The sequence below is a fragment of the Hemiscyllium ocellatum genome, chromosome 45 (genome assembly GCF_020745735.1).
Source record: "Hemiscyllium ocellatum isolate sHemOce1 chromosome 45, sHemOce1.pat.X.cur, whole genome shotgun sequence".
Classification (NCBI taxonomy): Eukaryota; Metazoa; Chordata; class Chondrichthyes; order Orectolobiformes; family Hemiscylliidae; genus Hemiscyllium; species Hemiscyllium ocellatum.
This window is the reverse complement of record NC_083445.1, coordinates 13288098-13308591: the sequence shown is the minus strand read 5'-3', so window position 1 is coordinate 13308591 and position 20494 is coordinate 13288098. Positions and strand designations below refer to the sequence as shown.

At 40.3% G+C, this 20494-nt stretch overlaps 1 protein-coding gene across 2 annotated transcripts; it reads left to right on the top strand.

Moving 5' to 3' along the window:
- Positions 1–1407: 1407 nt before the first annotated feature.
- On the top strand, positions 1408–19039 carry ldlra (low density lipoprotein receptor a). Of its 2 annotated transcripts, none has more exons than XM_060855291.1 (18): positions 1408–1507; positions 8697–8819; positions 9010–9132; positions 9242–9622; positions 9843–9965; positions 10659–10781; positions 11239–11358; positions 11475–11600; positions 12137–12308; positions 12531–12761; positions 13033–13151; positions 13410–13549; positions 14741–14882; positions 15265–15417; positions 15765–15947; positions 16069–16143; positions 16450–16610; positions 17146–19039. In XM_060855291.1, the coding sequence occupies exons 1-18, from the start codon at positions 1426–1428 to the stop codon at positions 17179–17181; spliced, it is 2613 nt and encodes an 870-aa protein (XP_060711274.1). In that variant the 5' UTR covers positions 1408–1425; the 3' UTR covers positions 17182–19039. The 2 variants fall into 2 exon arrangements, with proteins under 2 accessions (XP_060711274.1, XP_060711273.1); XM_060855290.1 differs by having other exon boundaries at positions 16066–16143.
- Positions 19040–20494: the final 1455 nt, after the last annotated feature.

Here is a 20494-nt window from a genome sequence, read left to right as displayed (position 1 = left end):
AAAGTTATTCAATTTAATATGATGTGTTCTGAGGTATTTTTGGGACGTGTTGAAGTGCTATATATTATTTCCAATTGGGAGGTGTTAGGGCTATGTTTACTTCCTATTTTGGTGGGTGAGATTGCTTCAGTTCCAGGACTAAGCACTCTGACTTTTTTTAAGAAGACTTGGTCTTAATCCAAATCTAAATAATTATCAAAAAATCCTCTATTTACTTCCATTTATTTGCCATCTCACTCTCTGATTGAGTATGGGATCTGTGCAATGTGAATAATTTACAATATTATGATACACTGCAACAGAGATAATGGAATTTTAAAACTAATCTGATCTGAAATATTGTGAGAGTGAAAGAAAATTAGACTGACATTGTAATTTCTAAGATGTTGGTGTTACAAAATCCAGAACAGTGTGTTAACTCAATGATTACAAAATCATTTCTACATATTCGGAGCTTCTTCTTAAGTGTCTGTTGGATTGTCAGGTTGTTATTTCCGCAAATACATCAGATGTTTAGTGCCATTCCCGTCCCACACATAGCCACAGATGATTGATTAATTACATATAATGTGTGGCACAGAAACAGGCCATTCATCTCAAAAGATTTATATTTAATGCTTGGCATTTAAGCTCCAGATACGCACCCTTTTACCCCTTTTCATCTGAACACCTCCCCCCACCCCACCCCATACCATCATCCTAATCTTCTATTCCTCTCCCAGGAGAAAAAAACTGTGAATGGCACACACTGGTCAGCTTAATCTCGTACAGTTAAAAACGGAGGTCCAGTCCAACCAATACATTAATTTCCAAGTAATACTGTCTGTTTTACTGTTTCTTCCCTAGGTTGTGAATTACTGAGTACAAGTCAAGACTAATCATTGTATAAACTATTAGAACACATTATAAAAAGTTATAGAAGGGTTATTGGAGCACAAAGGTAGCATCCCTACCCCATGAACCAGGCGGCCCGGATTCCAGTCCTACCTGCTCCGGAGAAGTATAATAATCTCGTTGACCACGAAAATATCGATAAAGTCATGGGGAAGGGCACAAAGTTAATATGATGCAGGGACATAACAGTAGTGGAAGGGGAGTGAGCATTATCTCTTTGAATTAATTGTCCTACATGTGATTTAAGTTATTTATTAGCTTTTTTTTAAGAAAAGGAGTCTCTGAAAAGTGCACGTACTCAGTTACAGCAGTTTTCCTTCCTCACCCCCACACACAATCAAACTGAAGTGTTATTTCTTGATGCTGGGAGAACTGTTCGGGGTCTTGGGAAGCTGGTGGGCGGGAAGGTGGGGCCTGGCCCTTTAAAAGGAGGCGTGGCCTAAGGATCACACCACCACCGGCTCGCGCCCCGTGTTCAAATACCCGGATAGGCGGGAGGGCTGCTTCATACTCGCCGAGTGAGGAGCCGGTATGTACCTACTAACCACTATGGAGAAAATGATCGTTTTGCTGCCACTTCTTACAGCCTGTTTGTTACATCGTGCCGCTGCCGGTGAGTGAATCACTATGTATGTTAGACAATGAGGTAAAGGGTAGGAGCGGAGTCCAGTCAATGAATGAATGGAGGGGCACTTACAGGATGAAGAGTTGAGTTTTGTTTTTGGTGAATGAGGGGAGAGACTCAGAGGGTACTGAATTTGGTCTTTTTTTGTTAAAGTTTTATTACTTTCTCTGGTCCGTCCGTCCTCGGTTGGGTGGGGGGGGAAGCGGTATCCCAGCCGCTGTGTTCTCCCAATGACCGTTGGGTTTTTCCCCGCCCAGCCGCGGCTCGTGCGGCGCAAGTGCCGGTTGCTGATTGGATCCCTTCCGAACAGGCGATTCTGGGGCCCCGCCCCCCGACCAATCGCAGCGTCGCGTTTTGGATTTCGCGGGCGGGGTATTGTGGGATTTGTAGTCTCCCTCTTCCCTGACCATCTATTTCTCTCCTTTACTCTTTCCCCACCCCGGGATTTGCACAGACTGCTGCTGTTACAGTTGGAAAGACCGATGTGAGCTTTCCTCCGTAGTAAATTGTGTTCCGTCTCTTAACCCGCACTGCCAGCGGGACATATTGAGGAGGATTGGAGGATAAAGTGAGCTCCTCGAGTGGATGTCTTTTTAGATTATACGAATCCTGTTAATAAAAGTTACTGATCGTTAATACTCTTGTAGGGTTTTGCTCTGAAATCTGGCCACTGCTTACAATCTTAAGGGTTGCTAACACTTTCTTTTTGAACCACGTTAGGAAGTGATATATGGATCAAAGGATTTTTCTTGTTACCTCTTGTCTGGTTAAAAGGTCCCAACTAGTGTTTAGCTAATGCAAGCTATGAATTTTCTGCATTGATTTTTCCAGGCTTTAGAGTTGACTGCTTATTGCTCATGTGCTAACACTTCTCAGTTATGTTGGTTTGTAGAGAAATGCAAGCCTCTTAAAGTTCCTGTTAAATGGTTTAAAGAATAGCTTTTTGGTTGGGGATTGGAGTATCGCTCATCTTAAGTTCGGTTTCCCTTCTTCATACAAAGAGTAAAACGGCACATCTCTTGTTTGGGAGTGCTTTGCAAGCATACAGCAGAGTACCATAATTTAGCAAATCGACTTAAGTTATATTTTTGATCTTATTTGAATGGGTGGAGTGATGACACCAAATATTTACTCAGGGTGGGACTAAGTGGTATAAGTTCACCTTTTACTTCCATATGATTAGCGATTCCTTTTGATTCGTGACTTGTAAACTACTTGGTAGTTGTGTACTTCCTTAACTATATGCAATATAACTGTGGCCACACCTTCTTTTAAAACCTGATGGATAGTACAAATTACTGGCTTCTGATTGGCTGACCTAGCATGGTACGATCAGGCTGTCTTCTGTTGACTAAGCTGCTGTTGATCAACACTAACCCTGATTGCACTCATTTTCTATGGGGGTTTGTAAGTTGACAACAAGAAAAATGAAGCTCACGATACCCAGTTCAAAGTATCAAAACTTGAAAAAGCAAGTCCAAACCAGAGATTTGCCTCTTTACTCTTGTATGAAGAAAGAAAACAACACTTGAGATGAGTGATAATCTAATCCCCACCCAAATAGCCGTTCTTTAAACATTTGAACAGGAATGTTCAGGTGGCCAATTTTTAAATACATTGTCTGCTTTCCTGAGGCAGGAAGTATAAATGTAATCAAAGACCCTCCACCTCCAGTTATAATCTTCTGTCAGACAGAAGATTCAAAAGCTTAAATATATGTACCAACAAATTCATGAACAACTTCTTTCCTGCTATTATGAGACTTCTGAATGGACCACTCAAATTTCAAATCTATTATTAATCTTGCTTTTTGTACACCTCTGCAACCATAACATGTATTTTCTGCTCTATTCATTTCCCTAAAGTGCTCTGTATAGTATGATCTGTCTACTGTGTATGCAAAACAAAACTTTTTATATACTTAGGTACATATGATAACTTGGAGATAATGAGGAGTGCAAATGCTGGAAAGTCAGATTTGGATCTGGAAAAAGCGCAGCAGGTCAAAATGTCAGAGGAGAAGGGGAGTTGACATTTCAGCTCAGACTCATCAGGGCAGAGGTTCCAACCTTAAATATCAACACCCCTGCTGCTTGACCTGCTATGCTTTTTTTTCTAGTTCCACATGTTTTTGACATCTGACAATAACCAATCAAATCAAAAATCAAGCTTGTGCAGCAGTGTGACAGTGCTGGAAGGTGTGGCCAACCTTTCTTTTTGAATGGATTCCAGCATTGCTGTGTTTATTTCAAGATCAAGTCTTGCAGCATGACAGTAGAAACCTTCTACCTTCTTATGGACTAAGCATCTTCTAGTTTTGGTAGAAATGAGTATTTGTTGCAGCACCCACTTTTGTGTGGAGCTGTTTTTGTGGGATTTCAGGTGGGATGTTTGTGATTTTTTTTTGTCAAAACTCTTAGAGTCATGGTGTACAGCATGGGTACAGACCCTTTGCTCCAACCTGTCCACGCCAACCAGATATCCCAACCCAATCTAGTCCCACCTGCCAGCAGCCGGCCCATATCCCTCCAAATCCTTCCTATTCATATACCCATCCAAATGCCTCTTAAATGTTGCAATTGTACCAGCCTCCAACACATCCTCTGGCAGCTCATTCCATACACATACCACCCTCTACGTGAAAAAGTTGCCACTTAGGTCTCTTTGATATCTTTTCTCCTCTCCTCCCAAACCTATGCCCTCTAGTTCTGGACTCCCCAACCCCAGGGAAAAGACTTTGCCTATTTATCCTATTCATGCCCCTCATAACTTTGTAAACGTCTAAGGTTAGCCCTCAGCCTCTGACGCTCCAGGGAAAACAGCCCCAACCTGTTCAGCCTCTCCCTATATCAAATCCTCCAACCCCGGCAACATCCTTGTAAATCTTTTCTGAACCCTTTCAAGTTTCACAACATCCTTCCAATAGAAGGAGACCAGAATGGAACGCAATATTCCAATAGTGGCCTAACCAATGTCCTGTATAGCCATAACATGACTTCCCAACTCCTGTACTCCATACTCTGACCAGTAAAGGAAAGCATACCAAACGCTGCCTTCACTATCCTATCTACCTGCGACTCAACTTTCAAGGAGCTATGAACCTGCACTCCAAGGTCTTTGTTCAGCAACACTCCCTAGGACCTTACCATTAAGTGTATAAGTCCTGCTAAGATTTGCTTTCCCCTTCTATGGAAAAGGAGAGGGTACCTAAAGTACTGTGAAAATAAGCAGTGAAAGAAATGCTACCCAGTTTTAACTTGGATGAGACTAATGTAATGCTGGGCATTTAATTCTTTTAAGTGTTCAAATTAAATGTTTGGAATGTCTCAAGATAGTCAGAGTTGTACAGCTTCAGCCCAACCTGTCCATGTTGACCAGAGATCTTAAATTAATCTAGTGCCACTTGCCAATATTTGGCCCATCTCCCTCAACCTTTCTCATTCATGTGCCCCTCCATCGATGTCTCTCTAAATGTAATTACACCGGCTTCCACCCATAATCCTGTGCAGTTCATTCCATTCGTGCACCACCCACTCTGGAAAAAGTTGTCCCTTGTGTCTCTTTTCATAGACTCTAGTGACAGAGGAAGAGATATGTCCACTAGTTTTGGGCCCCCCTCACTGGGGGAACAAGACCTTGGCTATTTGTCTTGCCCTTGCCCCTCATTATTTTATAAACTTTGATAAGGTCACTCCTCACCTTCTGATGTTCCAGGGAAAATAGCCCCAACCTATTCAGCCTCTCCCTACTGCTCATACGCTCCAACCCCAACAGCATCCTTGTAAATCTTTTCTGCACCTTAAGTTCAACAACATCTCTTCCAGAGCAGGGAGACCACAATTGAAATGCAGCATTCCAAATCGACCAATAATGCTGTTCTTTTCTGATCCAACTACAATCTTTCATCCTAAGTTGGTTCATTTGTAACTTAATTTTCCACTGCTTTAGGTACCATTACTAGGTACCTGTTGCTCTGCTAGCTGAGACCTGAAATTTGTTCACTTTCTATATTATTAGTCTATTTGAATAACTTTGATACCTTTGCCAGAATTGATTTTAAAGAGATGTTATGGGGCATGCTATGTTGGGCAGGTGCACACTGTAGTCAAATATTCTTGGTAACTTGTACATGCTTCACATGAGTAAGAATAATGCATCTGAAACTATTTGCAGCCATAACTAAATTTTGAATTGATTTGTCTCCAAGTTAACATCATAACAGGCCAAGATGCAAAACCTGTGTAGTTGGGTGAGGTGTCTTGCTTACCAGCATAACTCAAATGGGCCTATTGTCAATTATCATTTTGTGCTTTTAAGTGCAGCTTGTCTTTTGAAAATGGAGTATAATAGATTTTATGATAAGGCAACAGAACAAGGCACTTATGTGGCTTGACCTGACTGAGATTGTACTGTATAGAACTGACTATCAGTGAACACAGGTGAATTGGTTCAACTAGTACTAATTTGTACTGCACTGATAGTTAATCCTCGCTTCCTACTGTAACTTGTTATTATGCCCCCTAGTCACTCTTCTGGTTATGTCAATTTCTGCAGTTTAATTATACATATTTAACTTTATCAGAATTGATCTGTTTTATATCTACTTTGTCCTATTCCTTAACTTTTTTACACAATTCACCAGATTGGCTTTTTAACAAAAATGCCATGAATGTTTTCCTTCAGTTCTCAGGTTATTTAATGGCGTGAGCAGCTAAGCATTATAGGAAGACTAGGAGATTTTAAAGTTCATACCTGATCTTTGCTGACCTCAGCTGTTACAGCTTTTTTTTTAAACTGATAACCCAGGTAACTAGCATCAGTGCCTTTGGACTGATGGTGCATATTTGCCAAGGTAATCTGGTCCCGAATTCAATACAGGGAATGATTATCTTGTGGATACTGAGACAGAACGCGTTCCAAATTTGCTATAAATCTGTTCTTGCAATAACAACCAGTAGTGATGTGTCAGAAGGTACCCAGTTCTAAAATGTCAGCACTATGGATAGCAGTGACTCAACATGAATGGCATTAGTCAAAAAAATGTGGGGGCAGCACTCTGTACAGACAGTAGCCCCAGTTCAGAAACAGCAACCCTGGTTTCTGTGCGGAGAATCAACCAGCTCTAAAAGGGGAAATTTTAGATTCAAGTTGACTTTTTGATCTGGTACTTAATTGCTTATCTGACTCAACATTGGAACTACTGGTGACATGCCAGTGATTGTCCTGCTTGCTTGAATTCTGATTCAGAGGTTGATTTGTGAAATCGATTGGAATATCTTTCAGTATACTTACCATAGACACTGACTACTTTTTATGCTAGGTGGATGAAGTGGAAACTGATATGAAATTTGTCTAATTTACACTTCAAGAAGTGTAAGGCTTTTGACTTTTTAATCCCTTTTTTTATTCTTGTAAATTTTAAGATTTTAACTATTGATTGTTTTTGCTCCATTTGGTGTCTTGTGTTTTTATGTTCTGAGTATACAACTAACTTAGTGGTTTCAAACAATATCATAAAGGCTGAGATTGAGAAGACTGACTGGTTATGTCATTTGTCCATTGACTGGTGAAGCATATCAGACACACACTATTTTGCCAATGCATTAGGTTTGCACTGAATCCAGTGTTTCTTGCTTGCTATGTAGTTCCTGAAGAGGTGTTTTGTTTTGTGGTTCTACCTACCCTATTTACCCAGTGCTCTTTAACCTGCCTGTGAACTTCCTGGCAAAATGTCTGTGCATCGTGAATATTGCTCTGGACCAATTTGTTTGAATGTTCTATTCTAATTTCTGAACTCGCTTCCTAGTGAGTGGTGGTGGGTGGGGTTATGACGTTTGTCATTTTTAAAGTATGCTGTGATCTGTAACCCAATCGCATCTTGAGAACCTGTCAGCCCACTTTGAGTAGCAAATGGCTGATGTGTGCACCGCAGCTGAGTACTCTCCTGGTGAGTCAGTGCAAGTAAAAAAAAGTTTCTGTTACAGAAACCAATAACTAAGCTGGAGTTTTTGCTTGAGCAAAACTTCCTGGAGGAAGAGGTGTGGAATGTATTTGAGGCCAGGCTGAGGATCATTCAATAAAATGCTGTCTTTCTACATAGTCAAATAGCACAGAAACAGACACTTCAGTCCAACTAGTATGTGGCAAACATATCAATTTTTTTTTAAAATGTTATTTGTACCTACATCCACCACTTTCTCAGGAAGTTCACTCCACATATGAACCATCCTTTTTCAAAAAAAAAGTTGAATCTTGTCTGTCATTTTAATCTCTCATCTTAATGTGACCCCATGACAAGAAGTTAGTTTAAATTTCCCCTGTGTAATTTTTGTCCTGGTATGATGTCAGGCTTTCCAACCACAAGGGGTATAGGTGTTTTTTTTATATCTATATTTTGAGAAGCTAGATTAGAAGAAAGTTAACTTGATGTAAAGTGGCATTAATCCTAACCTTTTATCTTTGTAACCGATTCTGAAGTGAAGAGAAATCTTCCGAATGGCTGGTTTTTATGAATGAGTTTGATTCTACGTTTAGAAGGGTGCTTCTAGTGCAATCTTTGAAGATTTTAAGAGGCCGTTGTGGTTCTGTTCGCTGAGCTGGGATTTTGTGTTGCAGACGTTTCATCTCCTGACTAGGTGACATCCATGGTGCTTGGGAGCCTGCTGTGAAGCTTCACAGGAGGCTCCCAAGCACTGAGGATGTCACCTAGACAGGAGACGAAACATCTGCAACACATTCCCAGCTCAGCGAACAGAACCACAACAAGCACCCGAGCTACAAATCTTCTCCCAAACTTTGAACACCTATGGGCAAGAGATGCTAAGACGAGCCAGGGAATAGGAATCCTGTGCCAACTGCCTAAACGCCACATACGAATTTTAAAGGCCACATGACAACTGGCCAGAAACTGTGTGGCTGTGAAATTGCGCTGTAAAACCTGTTGAAGTAGGGCAGGTGCTGACTTGCTGCTGTTGCATTGTGTACTCTTCTCCATGGTGAACCTGGGTTTTTTTTTGTATGGCCAATGTTTGTGTGAGACTGAGATTGCATTAGGAATTGGCATTGTTCAAATTCAACATTTGTTTCCTTTTTTTCTCTTTTTTTTCTCTTTTCTTTTCCCCCCCCTCCCCCCAACATAGCACATTACATTGACTTTGTTTTTGTTTTGCTCTTCCAGCGACTGGACTTTGTGACAAGGATCACTTCCAGTGTGGTGATGGAAAATGTATTCGTGTACACTGGCTGTGTGATGGGCAATCTGAATGTGATGATGGTTCAGATGAGTCACTGGAGACATGTAGTAAGTGTGCATTTTTTTTTGTATGCATGGTTCACACGTGCTGGGATCTACTCTGCATGTTCTTGCACCCTACACCAAAGAAATGCTTAAGGTGACTGAATGAATGCCTCAGATTGTTTTAATAGTCTGGCTTTTTTTAAAAGAATTTTTATACCCCTTTTTCAGATTAAGAATATTTTTAATCTTTCAGGGAATAAGACCTGCAGTGCTCTTGAGTTCAGCTGTGGTGGCCGTGTTAACAAGTGTATTCCCATATCCTGGCACTGCGACTCCCAAAAGGACTGTGAAAATGGCTCTGATGAGGAGAACTGTCGTAAGTAAACCTGATGCTCCTGTGCTCACTCAAATTTGGAGGAGGCTTTTCTAATCTTGTTGAACAGAAACAGCCTTTTGACTTTTTTTTTATTTCTTAAATCCAATAGCTGCACGTCTTTGCAAAGACCATGAGTTCCAGTGCAATGATGGGAATTGCATCTCTTTGAAATTTGTCTGTGATGATGATAGGGACTGTGCAGATGGCAGTGACGAGAATGCATGTCCAGAGCGGACCTGTGGACCTCACTTGTTCCAGTGTGCCAAGAGCAAGCTTTGTATCCCACAGCTCTGGGCCTGCGATGACGATCCAGATTGCCCTGATGAATCAGATGAGTGGCCACAGAACTGTGGACGATCTTCCACCTTTGCACCACCTAATCCCTGCTCTAGTCTAGAATTTCATTGTGGCAGTGGAGAGTGCATCCACATGAAATGGCGCTGTGATGGCGGTGTAGACTGTCGGGATCAATCTGATGAAGCTGGCTGTGGTAAGTGCAATATCTGTGTCCCTTGGCTAATTTTGAACATCACTCTGCTGAAAATTTTACTGTTTGTTTGAATACAACATGCAGCTCATCTGTGGACTCTAGTGATCTGGACTGCTGAATTTAATCTTTATCACTTTAAACACTTCTGAATGCTTTTTAAAACAACCTGTTTTTGTTATTGGATGTAGACAAACTTGAGGCTTTTAATGTTTTACTTTAGCTGTGGCAACCTGTCGGCCAGATGAATTTCAGTGCAGTGATGGAACCTGTATTCATGGAAGCTTCCAGTGTAATAGGGAGTTCAACTGCCATGACCAGAGTGATGAAATTGGCTGTGTCAATGGTGAGTTTATTTTCTCTTCTAAAATAAGCAACTATATTACAAACACTTCAGAAGTATTGACTGTGTTCTTGTAAGCCCTGCTACTGTTTAAATGAGCTGGAAGTTTTCTACCTATGCCCCCTCTCATCCAGCATCGATGTAGGAAAGTGCCACATCAATTTGCTGGCTAATTTTCTCATTCCTGTGTATTCTTGCCTCTTCCCTTCACTACAAGCATCCTTTTTTTTTCCACTTTTTAAGCTAGTTTTCTAGAGAGCACTGAATCCTTTCTAGATCTGTTTCCAAGTTCATATTGCCTTTCCTATTTTATCTCTCATGGATCACCTCCTGTAGTACTTTACTTTTAAACTTCCCATTATCTTGAGTGCAGAACCAATTGCCTGGTATCTGTAATACACTCTGCATAGTGACTAATAAACCAGTGGACACATTTTGTTTTAAAGCACTGGCTTTTCCCACAGTCTGGTGTTGGGACTGTTTGTCCCTAATACTGCTTTGTGTTCACATGAACTAAAGTAACACAGGCAGGAGAAAGAGGTAGAATCTTTAAATACTAAAAGCAGAGGAGCTTTGGTCTCGACCCACAGGAACGTGATTTGTCACTTTGCTAGCACACTTACAAAATCTCTTGCAAGCTGAAGAATGTTAAGGGAATATGACCAAAATATAACAAGGCTGTTTCTGTCTACTTAGTGACCAAGTGTGAGAGTCCACACAAGTTCAAGTGCACAAGTGGTGAATGTATAATGATGGACAAAGTTTGTGACTCTCACCGGGATTGTCGAGATTGGTCAGACGAGCCTTTGAAGGAGTGTGGTATGTTAAATACACTTGTGGTTTAAGATCTTATTGGGCAATTTTTTTTAAGTAAAGAGCTTTTGTTCCTCTAAATTTATGCAGTGAAATGTTCAGATCAGGAATGCAGGCAAAACGTGTGACTTTCAGAATTTTGGTTTGGAGAAAGTGAAACATTTCTGTAGATGCTTGACATGGGGTCAGCGTTAGGACTGAAGTATTCTTTCAGTAATGAGCACATGGAGAAGCTGAGGACAAAGTGAATGATCTGAAGAGAATGTTTGTTTGAAGTGAGTTTAAATTTTTTTTTCACCTGAGTGGACAGGAGGTAGCACAATTGAAGTATGGCTGGAGGCAATTGTGGAGTATGTGGATAAGATTAAAAATCTATTGCTATAATGGGATGTGGTCAGATGATTGGTTACTGAATTATGTCAGATCTAATGGTTTTGATTTCATGGTGGCTTTCTCTGTATAGGTGAAAATGAATGTCTGAATGAAAATGGTGGATGCTCTCACATCTGCAAAGATCTGAAGATTGGCTACAAGTGTCTCTGTCGTCCTGGTTTCAGACTAATTGATAATGCAAAGTGTGAAGGTATGAATAAATGTCCTCTTCCTGGCCAATACCTATTACCGCTAGGCTTCTGTACTGAAGGACTTTTATGGTGTAGAATTGAGTTGAGTTTTGCTCTGGTATTTTCTGGCTTTCAGATATCGATGAGTGTGAGAATCCAGACACATGCAGCCAAAACTGTATCAACCTGGAAGGTGGATTTAAGTGTGAGTGTAAGGAAGGCTATCAAATGGACCCAATGACCAGGCAATGCAAAGCTATTGGTAAGTACAACTTTTGGAATCTCCATGGACTTGTTTTAAGTTCTAGTACTCTCCTGGATTGAACCCTTGCTTATCTAAATAAAATTGAGGTCAATCAAATACCTTCGGAGTGCTCTGGCTTGCCAGCAACTATTGGCTGATTATTGGCTTCACTTGAGCTACTTGCCTAGCTCTCCCTGACCCCACTCTCAATCAGGCCATGAAACTTTAGCAATTTGTTTTTCTCCCTACCAGCATTCAAGGTCAAACTTGGTAGCGTTGATCCTTGTTTTTGTGTTCCATGTTAGAATATTAACTTGTGCCACATAGTTGCCAGCCAACACATGTACAAGTATAAGCTCCAAGGTCAGTCATTACCACCTACAAAAGTACATGTGTAACTTCGGTCAATAACCTGTGAACGCATGACCTGGAATCCTATTTGCTTTTCTAAATGAAGCTTATTTTACAAAATGGTTGGTATCTAATTGACCCTTGACTTTTTGTTTTTCTTATTCACTTTTTTGTTGTTGTTGCTCTTGTTTTTGATGCCTTAGGTACAGTTGCCTACCTATTCTTCACCAGTCGGCACGAGGTCAGGAAGCTTACCCTTGATCGGAGTGAATATACCCAGCTGATCCCCAGGCTGAAGAATGTTGTGGCACTAGACATGGAGGTGGCTGCAAACAAAATATACTGGGCTGATTTGTTTCAGAAAAAAATCTTCAGGTAAGAAGTTTGGGATACTTTTTACCTTGAACAATTCAGTGCCCATTGTCACTTACGTATACCATTAATGTTCTGGAGACACCTACAATCCCCTGCACAAGTGAGAGAAGCCCTCCACTTGGGTTTGTATATGAATGCTACAGTGAATTTGTCTCCTTGCTTAATCAGTGCAGTTGTCAAAGTTTCAACTTTGTCTCTATGTTTTTGGATTTTATTTTATAGTGCCCACATGGATAAAACTGAGAACTCTTCCCATCATTCCACTGTGATTGAAACTGAAATCCAAGCACCAGACGGCTTGGCTGTGGACTGGATTCACCAGAACTTATACTGGACAGATCTTGCAACCAGCACCATCTCTGTAGCTAACACAGCTGGAACAAAGAGGAAGGTTCTCATCAAAGAACAACCACTTTCAAAGCCCAGGGCCATTGCAGTGGATCCAGTTCATGGGTAAGAAAATGTTAACATACTGGAGAAGCTAAGGGAGAGTAGAGGCATCTAAATTGAGAATGGAAGCCTTCAGTTTTTGGTGTCGATGCAGGAACTATTTTCTGGATTTGAAGATAGGATTAACTTTGTATTACTTCGCACTGGAGGAATGTCTGAAAGCTGATTGCTTTCTATCTTAAGAATGCCGATTTTATATTTCTGTCACTTGTTTCTGTATCAACACATCTTTTCAGGATTAGTTTATTTACTGACTTTCCTCCCCTCCCACCAGCTTCCTGTATTGGAGTGATTGGGGCTCCCCTGCTAAGATTGAAAAAGGAGGGTTGAACGGAGTGGACCGTATGCCACTGGTCACTGAAGGAATTGAATGGCCAAATGGAATCACCCTGGGTGAGTTAAGATTTTTTTTTAAGTGTAGGAAAACAATCAATCTTATGTGGATAGTAGTAGAAGACCTGGTCTTCTGAGCATCTTTTAATTTAACTAGATTTGCCAGTGGCTTTTTTCTCTGCCAAATCACAAGCATCCTCTGGTTCTGCACTTGAAGCTTGCAATACATGCTGTGATTCTTCCAATTATCAGTAATTGGAGCTTTGCAAATATTTCCTTGTTTGGACTGTCCATGATTCGTGTATTGCTTTTTTTCAGACTTGGTGAATCAGCGGCTGTACTGGGTGGACTCAAAGTTGCATACTTTGTCTAGTATTGGTGTTGCTGGAGACAACAGGAAAACCTTGATCATCTCCCCAGAGAAACTGACTCATCCCTTCTCTATAGCTTTGTTTGAGGTGAGTAGCTGGGAGTGGGTCCTTTGTGCGGTTATATGTTGTGAGGCTCTGAATTGTAATTCCCATTGTGGGCTGTAGAAAAGGTATTTGGGAGAGTAACTAATTCTAAGAATCCCAAAAGTGTGGGGACAAGCTAGTTGGCCTAACAAGTCCACACCAAACCTTGGTGTATCCCACCCAGACAGATTCCCCTACCTTATTTCTGTACTCCCCGCCCCGGACTAATGCACCTAACTTGTACATCCCTGAACACTATTGGCAATTTGGCATGGCCAATCCGCCCTAGCCTGTATGTCTTTGGACTGTGGGAGGGAACCGGAGCACCCAGAGGAAACATATGCAGACACGGGGCGAATATGTGAAAACTTCACACACAGTTGTTGGTTAGATTCCAGCCTTCAGAGTTGCTGGTGCTGTGAAAGGGGCAGAGAATTATGTGATAGTAACTTGTCGGTTTTGGACTAATTAGTCAACACTGCCCCAATTCAGTGAATTTAAATTGCATTTTTAAAATGATGCTCTCAATTGCAGCTGTTTTAAATTATAAAATCTTAACTGATGTGGCCTTATCCATTGTCCTCTTCCCTACTTGGCTTATGACTTCCCCCTCATGGGCTATTCCATACATTCCCTGTTGCCTCAACTGAGTAAAATCGTGAACATTATACTCCATAACTTTCTATAGGATGTGGCATTACAGGCATAAATGGATGCCTTTTAAACGTGGGCAGCACTGCCACTGATCTGGTTTCATTCAGTTTGTAATTTTTTTGGCTCTGGAACTTTTGGGTTCTTTGCATCCAAAGTTTCACTTGGAAAAAATGAGCCACAGATCATTTGGAGTGAAATCTGAGGTTTAAGTATAACTACTGAAAATTGTCTCATTCCATTCAAATGGATTTGCAATCCATAAAGGATGTAATCTCTTTGGCTACTTTTTGATTTAATTTTATTATCCCATAATGAAGTGAAGAGTTGCTTTTGCATGCAGCACTTCAGATCATACTACTCAAAGATTGTATTGTATTGTATCTCTGTTCAAAAGTCTTGTGGCCACAAAGATTATGCAAAAAAAAAAATTTGTGGTCCATTTTAGAAGTCTAATAACACAGGGAGGAGCTGTTGAGTGAAGTTGAGCATCTCTAACATTTGTACATTGAAACCTGCATTTTTACACTTTGTATTTTTTAGGACAAGGTATTTTGGACTGATATGGATCATGAAGCCATTTTCAGTGCCAACAGACTCACAGGGGGTGATATTCTAACAGTCATTGAGAACCTGGATGTTCCTCAGGATATTGTCCTCTACCATAATCTCCGACAACCCAAAGGTTAATGAGTATTCTTTTTGTTTTAAATGAATGTGTTTTGCTTTCAAATGAGCCACCAGAACATGCCATGGGTCTTGTTAGTCCACTGTTGCCTTCTATTTTAGCAAATAATATTGTAGTTTTGTTCTTTTGTTATTTCAACTCCAATACTGATTTGCAGCTCAAAACTGTGTGTGTGTGTGTGTGTGTGTGTGTGTGTGACCCCAGAATAAAACTTCCTTTCAGTTACTTTAATCTCTTATTGTGTAGCTCTGTATAACTTTTTTTTTTGGTGAAGCACTTTTTTAAATGTTCCACTTTTTTTTCACTGTAGAAGTGAATGTGGATGTATAATGTATTTCTGTAAACATTATTAGGTGACACAATGTTTTTCACTTTCCAGGTATTAATTGGTGTGAACAGAATGGGCAAGTAAATGGTGGCTGTGAACACCTGTGCCTTCCAGCACCACAAATCAATGTTCATTCTCCAAAATACACTTGTGTTTGCCCAGATGGAATGCAACTGGGACCAGACATGAGAAAATGTATCCCAGGTTAGTGTTCTTCTAATCAAATGTCTGTTTTATAATTTTTTCTTTTGAGGGGGAGAAGTGCCTCTTTCAAATGTACACCAAGACTTGGAAGCTCTTCTGTAATAGAATTTTCTGGATTTCTTCAAGTGGAAGGTTCTATTTTCAGGAGATAAAGGCTAGAAGAGAGTATTGGGGAATCTGTTGATGCTTTTTATAAGTGGAGACTTGAGTTTCCTTCTCTTTTTGAAAGGAACTATTTCTTGGGTGTTTTTTTTTTCTCTCTTTTGCTCCTAGTGTGCACCTTTTTAATTTCAACTTGTTTGTGCATCTACTGACAAATCTTTTCTTTCACCCTTTTTTTCTATTAGCTACTGTCATGCCTACCAAGTCAAGCACAGACAAAAGTGGTCCTAATTATGCTAAGTCCGTTACAACCAAAAGTACCACTACAACTAGGAAAATGAACACCCAGACCGCCCATGTTCCCTCCGACAACACTGTATACTCAGCAGTCCCTACTCTCCATGAGCTGCTCACTGTTTCACATCAAGGTACAAATTATCTCTGTACTTAAAAAATTTTTAAATTTGTCTTCGTTCACTAATTACTCCTCCTCCACAGGAGGGCTGCTTTTTTTCCAGGCTGCTTATTGTTTTGTTTTTCTGTCAGCAGGGGGTGAGGTTGCAGCTAAAGCTGCTACAGAAGGCCACCGAGGGACTAATGCCTTATGGATTGTTCTACCTCTTGGTAGGTTGGTCTTTTTTAAAATGAGCATGTGAAGAAATGGTGTAGTTCTGGTCTGTGTAAATTCCAGTGAAACTCTCTCTCTTTTTTCTTTTAAAGAAAAAAGAGGGGCTACTGAAGACTTGTAATCTTATTGTCAAACTTTTGATATTAGCAAATGTATTACCCAAGGTCTTTTTTTTAAATTGGTGCCATTCTGTGTGTCTTAACAATCCATCTCTCCTTAATGTTGTCCAATCCCATCCTACCTCTTCTTGTCCTGTGCTGAAATCTGAATGTGGTGGTTAAGCTCTTTTTTTTTCTTTCCAGCCATCCTGTCATTGCTTGCTACTGCTGCTTATTTCATTTGGAAAAATTGGAAATTGAAGAACACCAACAGTATTAACTTCGATAATCCAGTCTACCAGAAAACCACTGAAGATGATGAAGTTCATATAACCCGGAACCAAGTCGGCTACACTTATCCTACGGTGAGGAGCCACTTTTTTACAAAATCTATTGCTTTGGCCAGTCCTGTAGTTAAGCATAAAAATGTATCCATGGCTATCTTCCTCAGCCCTGACAGTTGTTCACCTGGTTTTGCATAAATAGCAACCTAGCCTCTGATGGGTTTGTTTAGTCCAACAACAAAATCAAACTTTGAAGATTGGATGTGGCAAATTTGGAAATCCATGCGCCAACATCTAGCATTGTGGTTGTTGGTTCTTTGGACATCATTCCTCTATGTATACAGGATGTACTTATTCCAGCAAAGCAAAACAGTTGGTATGTCTAACATCTCAAACTTCTTTGGAACTACCAAACATTGGCAGGTCTACAGTGCACTGGTTGACAAAGATGGAATGCTATTGAGCAAATGTTGATGACCACTCAGTCTCTTTTTTTTTAATTATAAAATTCTATTTTTTTTTCATTAGAGTTTCAGCGTTTGACTTTTAAACCACTCTCCATGAACTTGTTAACTATTCAGTTTCCACCTAACTAAAGTTTGTTTTTCTTTTGCAGAGAGCTGTTGTGAGTTTAGAAGATTATGGTGCTTGATACAAGAAGCCGGATACAAAGTGCCTCATGGAGTGATTTGCTGCTTATGCATCTAGACTTTAATTCTGCAGTTTGCAGATATCCTACAGTGCTGTAGAGTTGGGTGTTTTCAAAAAAAAACTCCTTCCACCCCCTCTTCTAAAATAGCCACTCCGCGTGTAAGGTGTTTTCAGTTAGGTTATCTTTTAATTGTTTTTGCACTTGTGCTATTACTGTGGATTTTTTTTAATTGAAGGATTTTCAGAGAGCCTCTGGAAATGACTGTGAGCTTTTAGTTTTTGTAAAGTACAAAACATCCTTTTTGGGATTTTTTTTTTTTTGCAAGATGCCCTGGCTGACGACTTATCTTTCAGAAGAAACTGGTGCAGTTTTGCTGAATTACTGACTGAAGAGAAGGAGTGTGTGTGTGTGTGTGTGTGTGTGTGATGTTTAATCTGCGTTTTGCCTAAGCTGTTTCTTTGTAAATTGCATGCTTTCTCCATGTACAGCTGCATGCAGGGACAAAAGGCAATTTTAAGCTGGCACTTCTGTCACCACATTCTACAACCTCTTGAGGTCAACTTTTTTTATATTGAGTCTGGTGTTTACTTGACTCACCAGTGCTAGAATTGTACATAATGCATCAAATTGGAATACACTGGACTTTGTTAAAGGCTGTATCAAACAGTGTGGATTCTTGCCATCCTCCCTGTACTTTTATGGGGGCATGTCTATCCCTCACTACTGAGCCTGACTGACTTTCTTTCAAAGTTGGTGCCAGACCATAAGCCAAGCTTGCTTTTGTTTTTTTTTGTGAATATGTGTATATACATATTGTATATTGTACAGGTGTTTTTCTTTTCAGAAGGAATAGTTTTTAACTGCAGAGTTGGTGTATGTTTTTTAATTTATTTATCCAGTATCTCAGCCTCTAGTCTGACTTTGTGCCACCTTGTATATTTCAAGGTGTTGGTGCTGAGTTTAAATATGTCCCCAGTCCAATGTGCACAAAAACCTCTATCTTCCTTCTGTCTTGTTTTTAAAATGTATGTTTACAGAAGCTGCTTTCTGACAGCCTATCAGAATGGATTTGTCTTTCTACATAGATTTACACAAAGAGCATATATTTATTTATAAAAAGAAACGATTTTTTTAAATGTTGTGAAAGTGGAGCCTGTTACATTTGAAAGTCAGGCACCCACTACTGGCCAAGTAAATGTAGGAGCCCTGCAATCAGTGAGGTTTTTTATGATTAGCCTGATCCAAGTACCATTTTTAATAAAGTAGTTGGTGTTCTACATAATGTCTCACTGCACACTTGCTCTCTCATCCTCTCCAACTCCATACAATCTTCAGTCTGACACTGCTGCTTTGTGTGACTGAAGAGCCTGTACTCTTGAAGGTTTTCAATGTCAAATTCTGGAAATGTATGGGAAGGTGGCTAGGAATTTGTAAAATCACTGACCAGGCAATATCTGAAGCCTGCATGTTTTCAGTAGTGGTGTGCTCATGTTTAAGTGTCAAGTGGGTTCAGTCACTTTTATTTGTTGTCTTTCTGTCTTTTTTGTGTGTGCAAATGCCTTATTACCTCTTGCCACAAAATGTAGTGTCTCCCTTGACATGATTTTTGCCATGTTTTTCAATCTTAAGATATGAGTTTATTGCTGTCTGTTTCAGTTTTTAACTGTTTCCCCACAACTGTGGGTTTTTTTTAAAATTTCTGGCTACCTACTGAACTCTTTTTTTTTCAGCCCACTCCATCTGTTCAGCAAATGTTTGGGACCATGTGAATGATTTTTTTCAGTCTAAATCTTGGTGACTGTATTTGTAATTGTTTTGCCAACAATTGACTAAATAAAATTTTCTGACTGTCATGGTATTCTGTGTATTAATCCATATTTGGGGTGGGGGTGGGGGGGTGGTAGGGGAGGAGGGGAGAAAGAGATCTTTGTCAACATGGATCGAGGATTCTTTGTATTTTTAATCTATATTTTTGAGCTTAGTTTTTTTTTGTAGTGGGTACGCATAATGGCAGCCAAGGTTCTTTCATGTGCCAACATGGTGACTAGAAATTATCCATAGTTTTTTCAGTGAGTCAACCTTAATTCTAAGAAGAATCCAGATGGTGTGTGGGAAATTGTCTCTTTCTCACTTGATTGAGTTTTTATAAAATGAACTGCAGATTTAAGTCAGCAAGTGGACGCTATATCTATGTGGACTTCAGGTTGTTTGTTAAGGTTCCACATGGTAGACTGTAGGAAGGTTAGATCACGTGGAATAAAGTGAAAGCTGGTCACTTCCTTACGAAATTTGCTTGAAGGTAGGAGACTGGTGGAGAGTTGTTTTTAGGACTGGAGGTCTGTGATCAGTGTGCTGTAATGATTGGTGCCAGGTCCACTGCTTTTCAGATACTTATTGGATGTGAGTAGAAGAGAAACGGTTAGTTTTTATTTGTGGATGATATCACAATTTTGTGGTGTAACGGACAATGAAGAGGGTTGCCTCAGTGCAACAGGCCCTTGGTCAGCCAGGCCAATGGGCTGAGGAGTGGCAGATAACATTTATTCTAGATTAAAAGTGAGGTGCTGCATTTTGGTAAAGCAAAACAGGGCAGTATTTGTACAGTTCTAATGGTAAGGTCCTGAGTGTTGATGAACAGAGTTTTTGGGGGTGCAGGTGTGTAGTTCTTAAGGTGAAGTCACTGGTAGACAGGGTAGTGAAGAAGATGTTTTGGTACACTTTGACCTTCATTGGTCAGTGCATTATGTATAGGAGTTGGAAGGTCATGTTTGACTTTGCAAGAAGGGCTTATGCCCAAAATGTCGATTCTCCTGTTCCTTTGATGCTGCCTGACCTGCTGTGCTTTTCCAGCAACACACTTTTAAGCTTTGCAAGACATAAGTTAGGCCACGTTTTGAAAACTTTGAGTGGCTTGGAGAAGAACTTGAAAGTGGTGATATTCCCATGTTTCTGCTGCCCTTGTCCTTCAGGATGGAAGTGGTCATGGTATTGGAAGGTGCTATCTGAGGAACTTCTGTAAATTTGGTCATGATTCCCAGCTTGTGACTGTGTACCTAAAGTACATGAGCTGCAATGGGTAATAGGGCAGCTCACTTCCACTAAGGAAATTTAGTGTTGAACAATAAAGGCTTGTCCATGATGCTTACATCCCACACACAAATGACCAATCATGAATGCCATCCATCTAATTTAAACAACTGCTTGTTTGTCTGCTAATAATAGAGACAAAACAAAAACTGCAGATTTTGGAATCCAAGGTAGACAAGCAGGAGGCTGGAAGAACAAGCCAGTCAGGCAGCATCAGGAGCTAGGC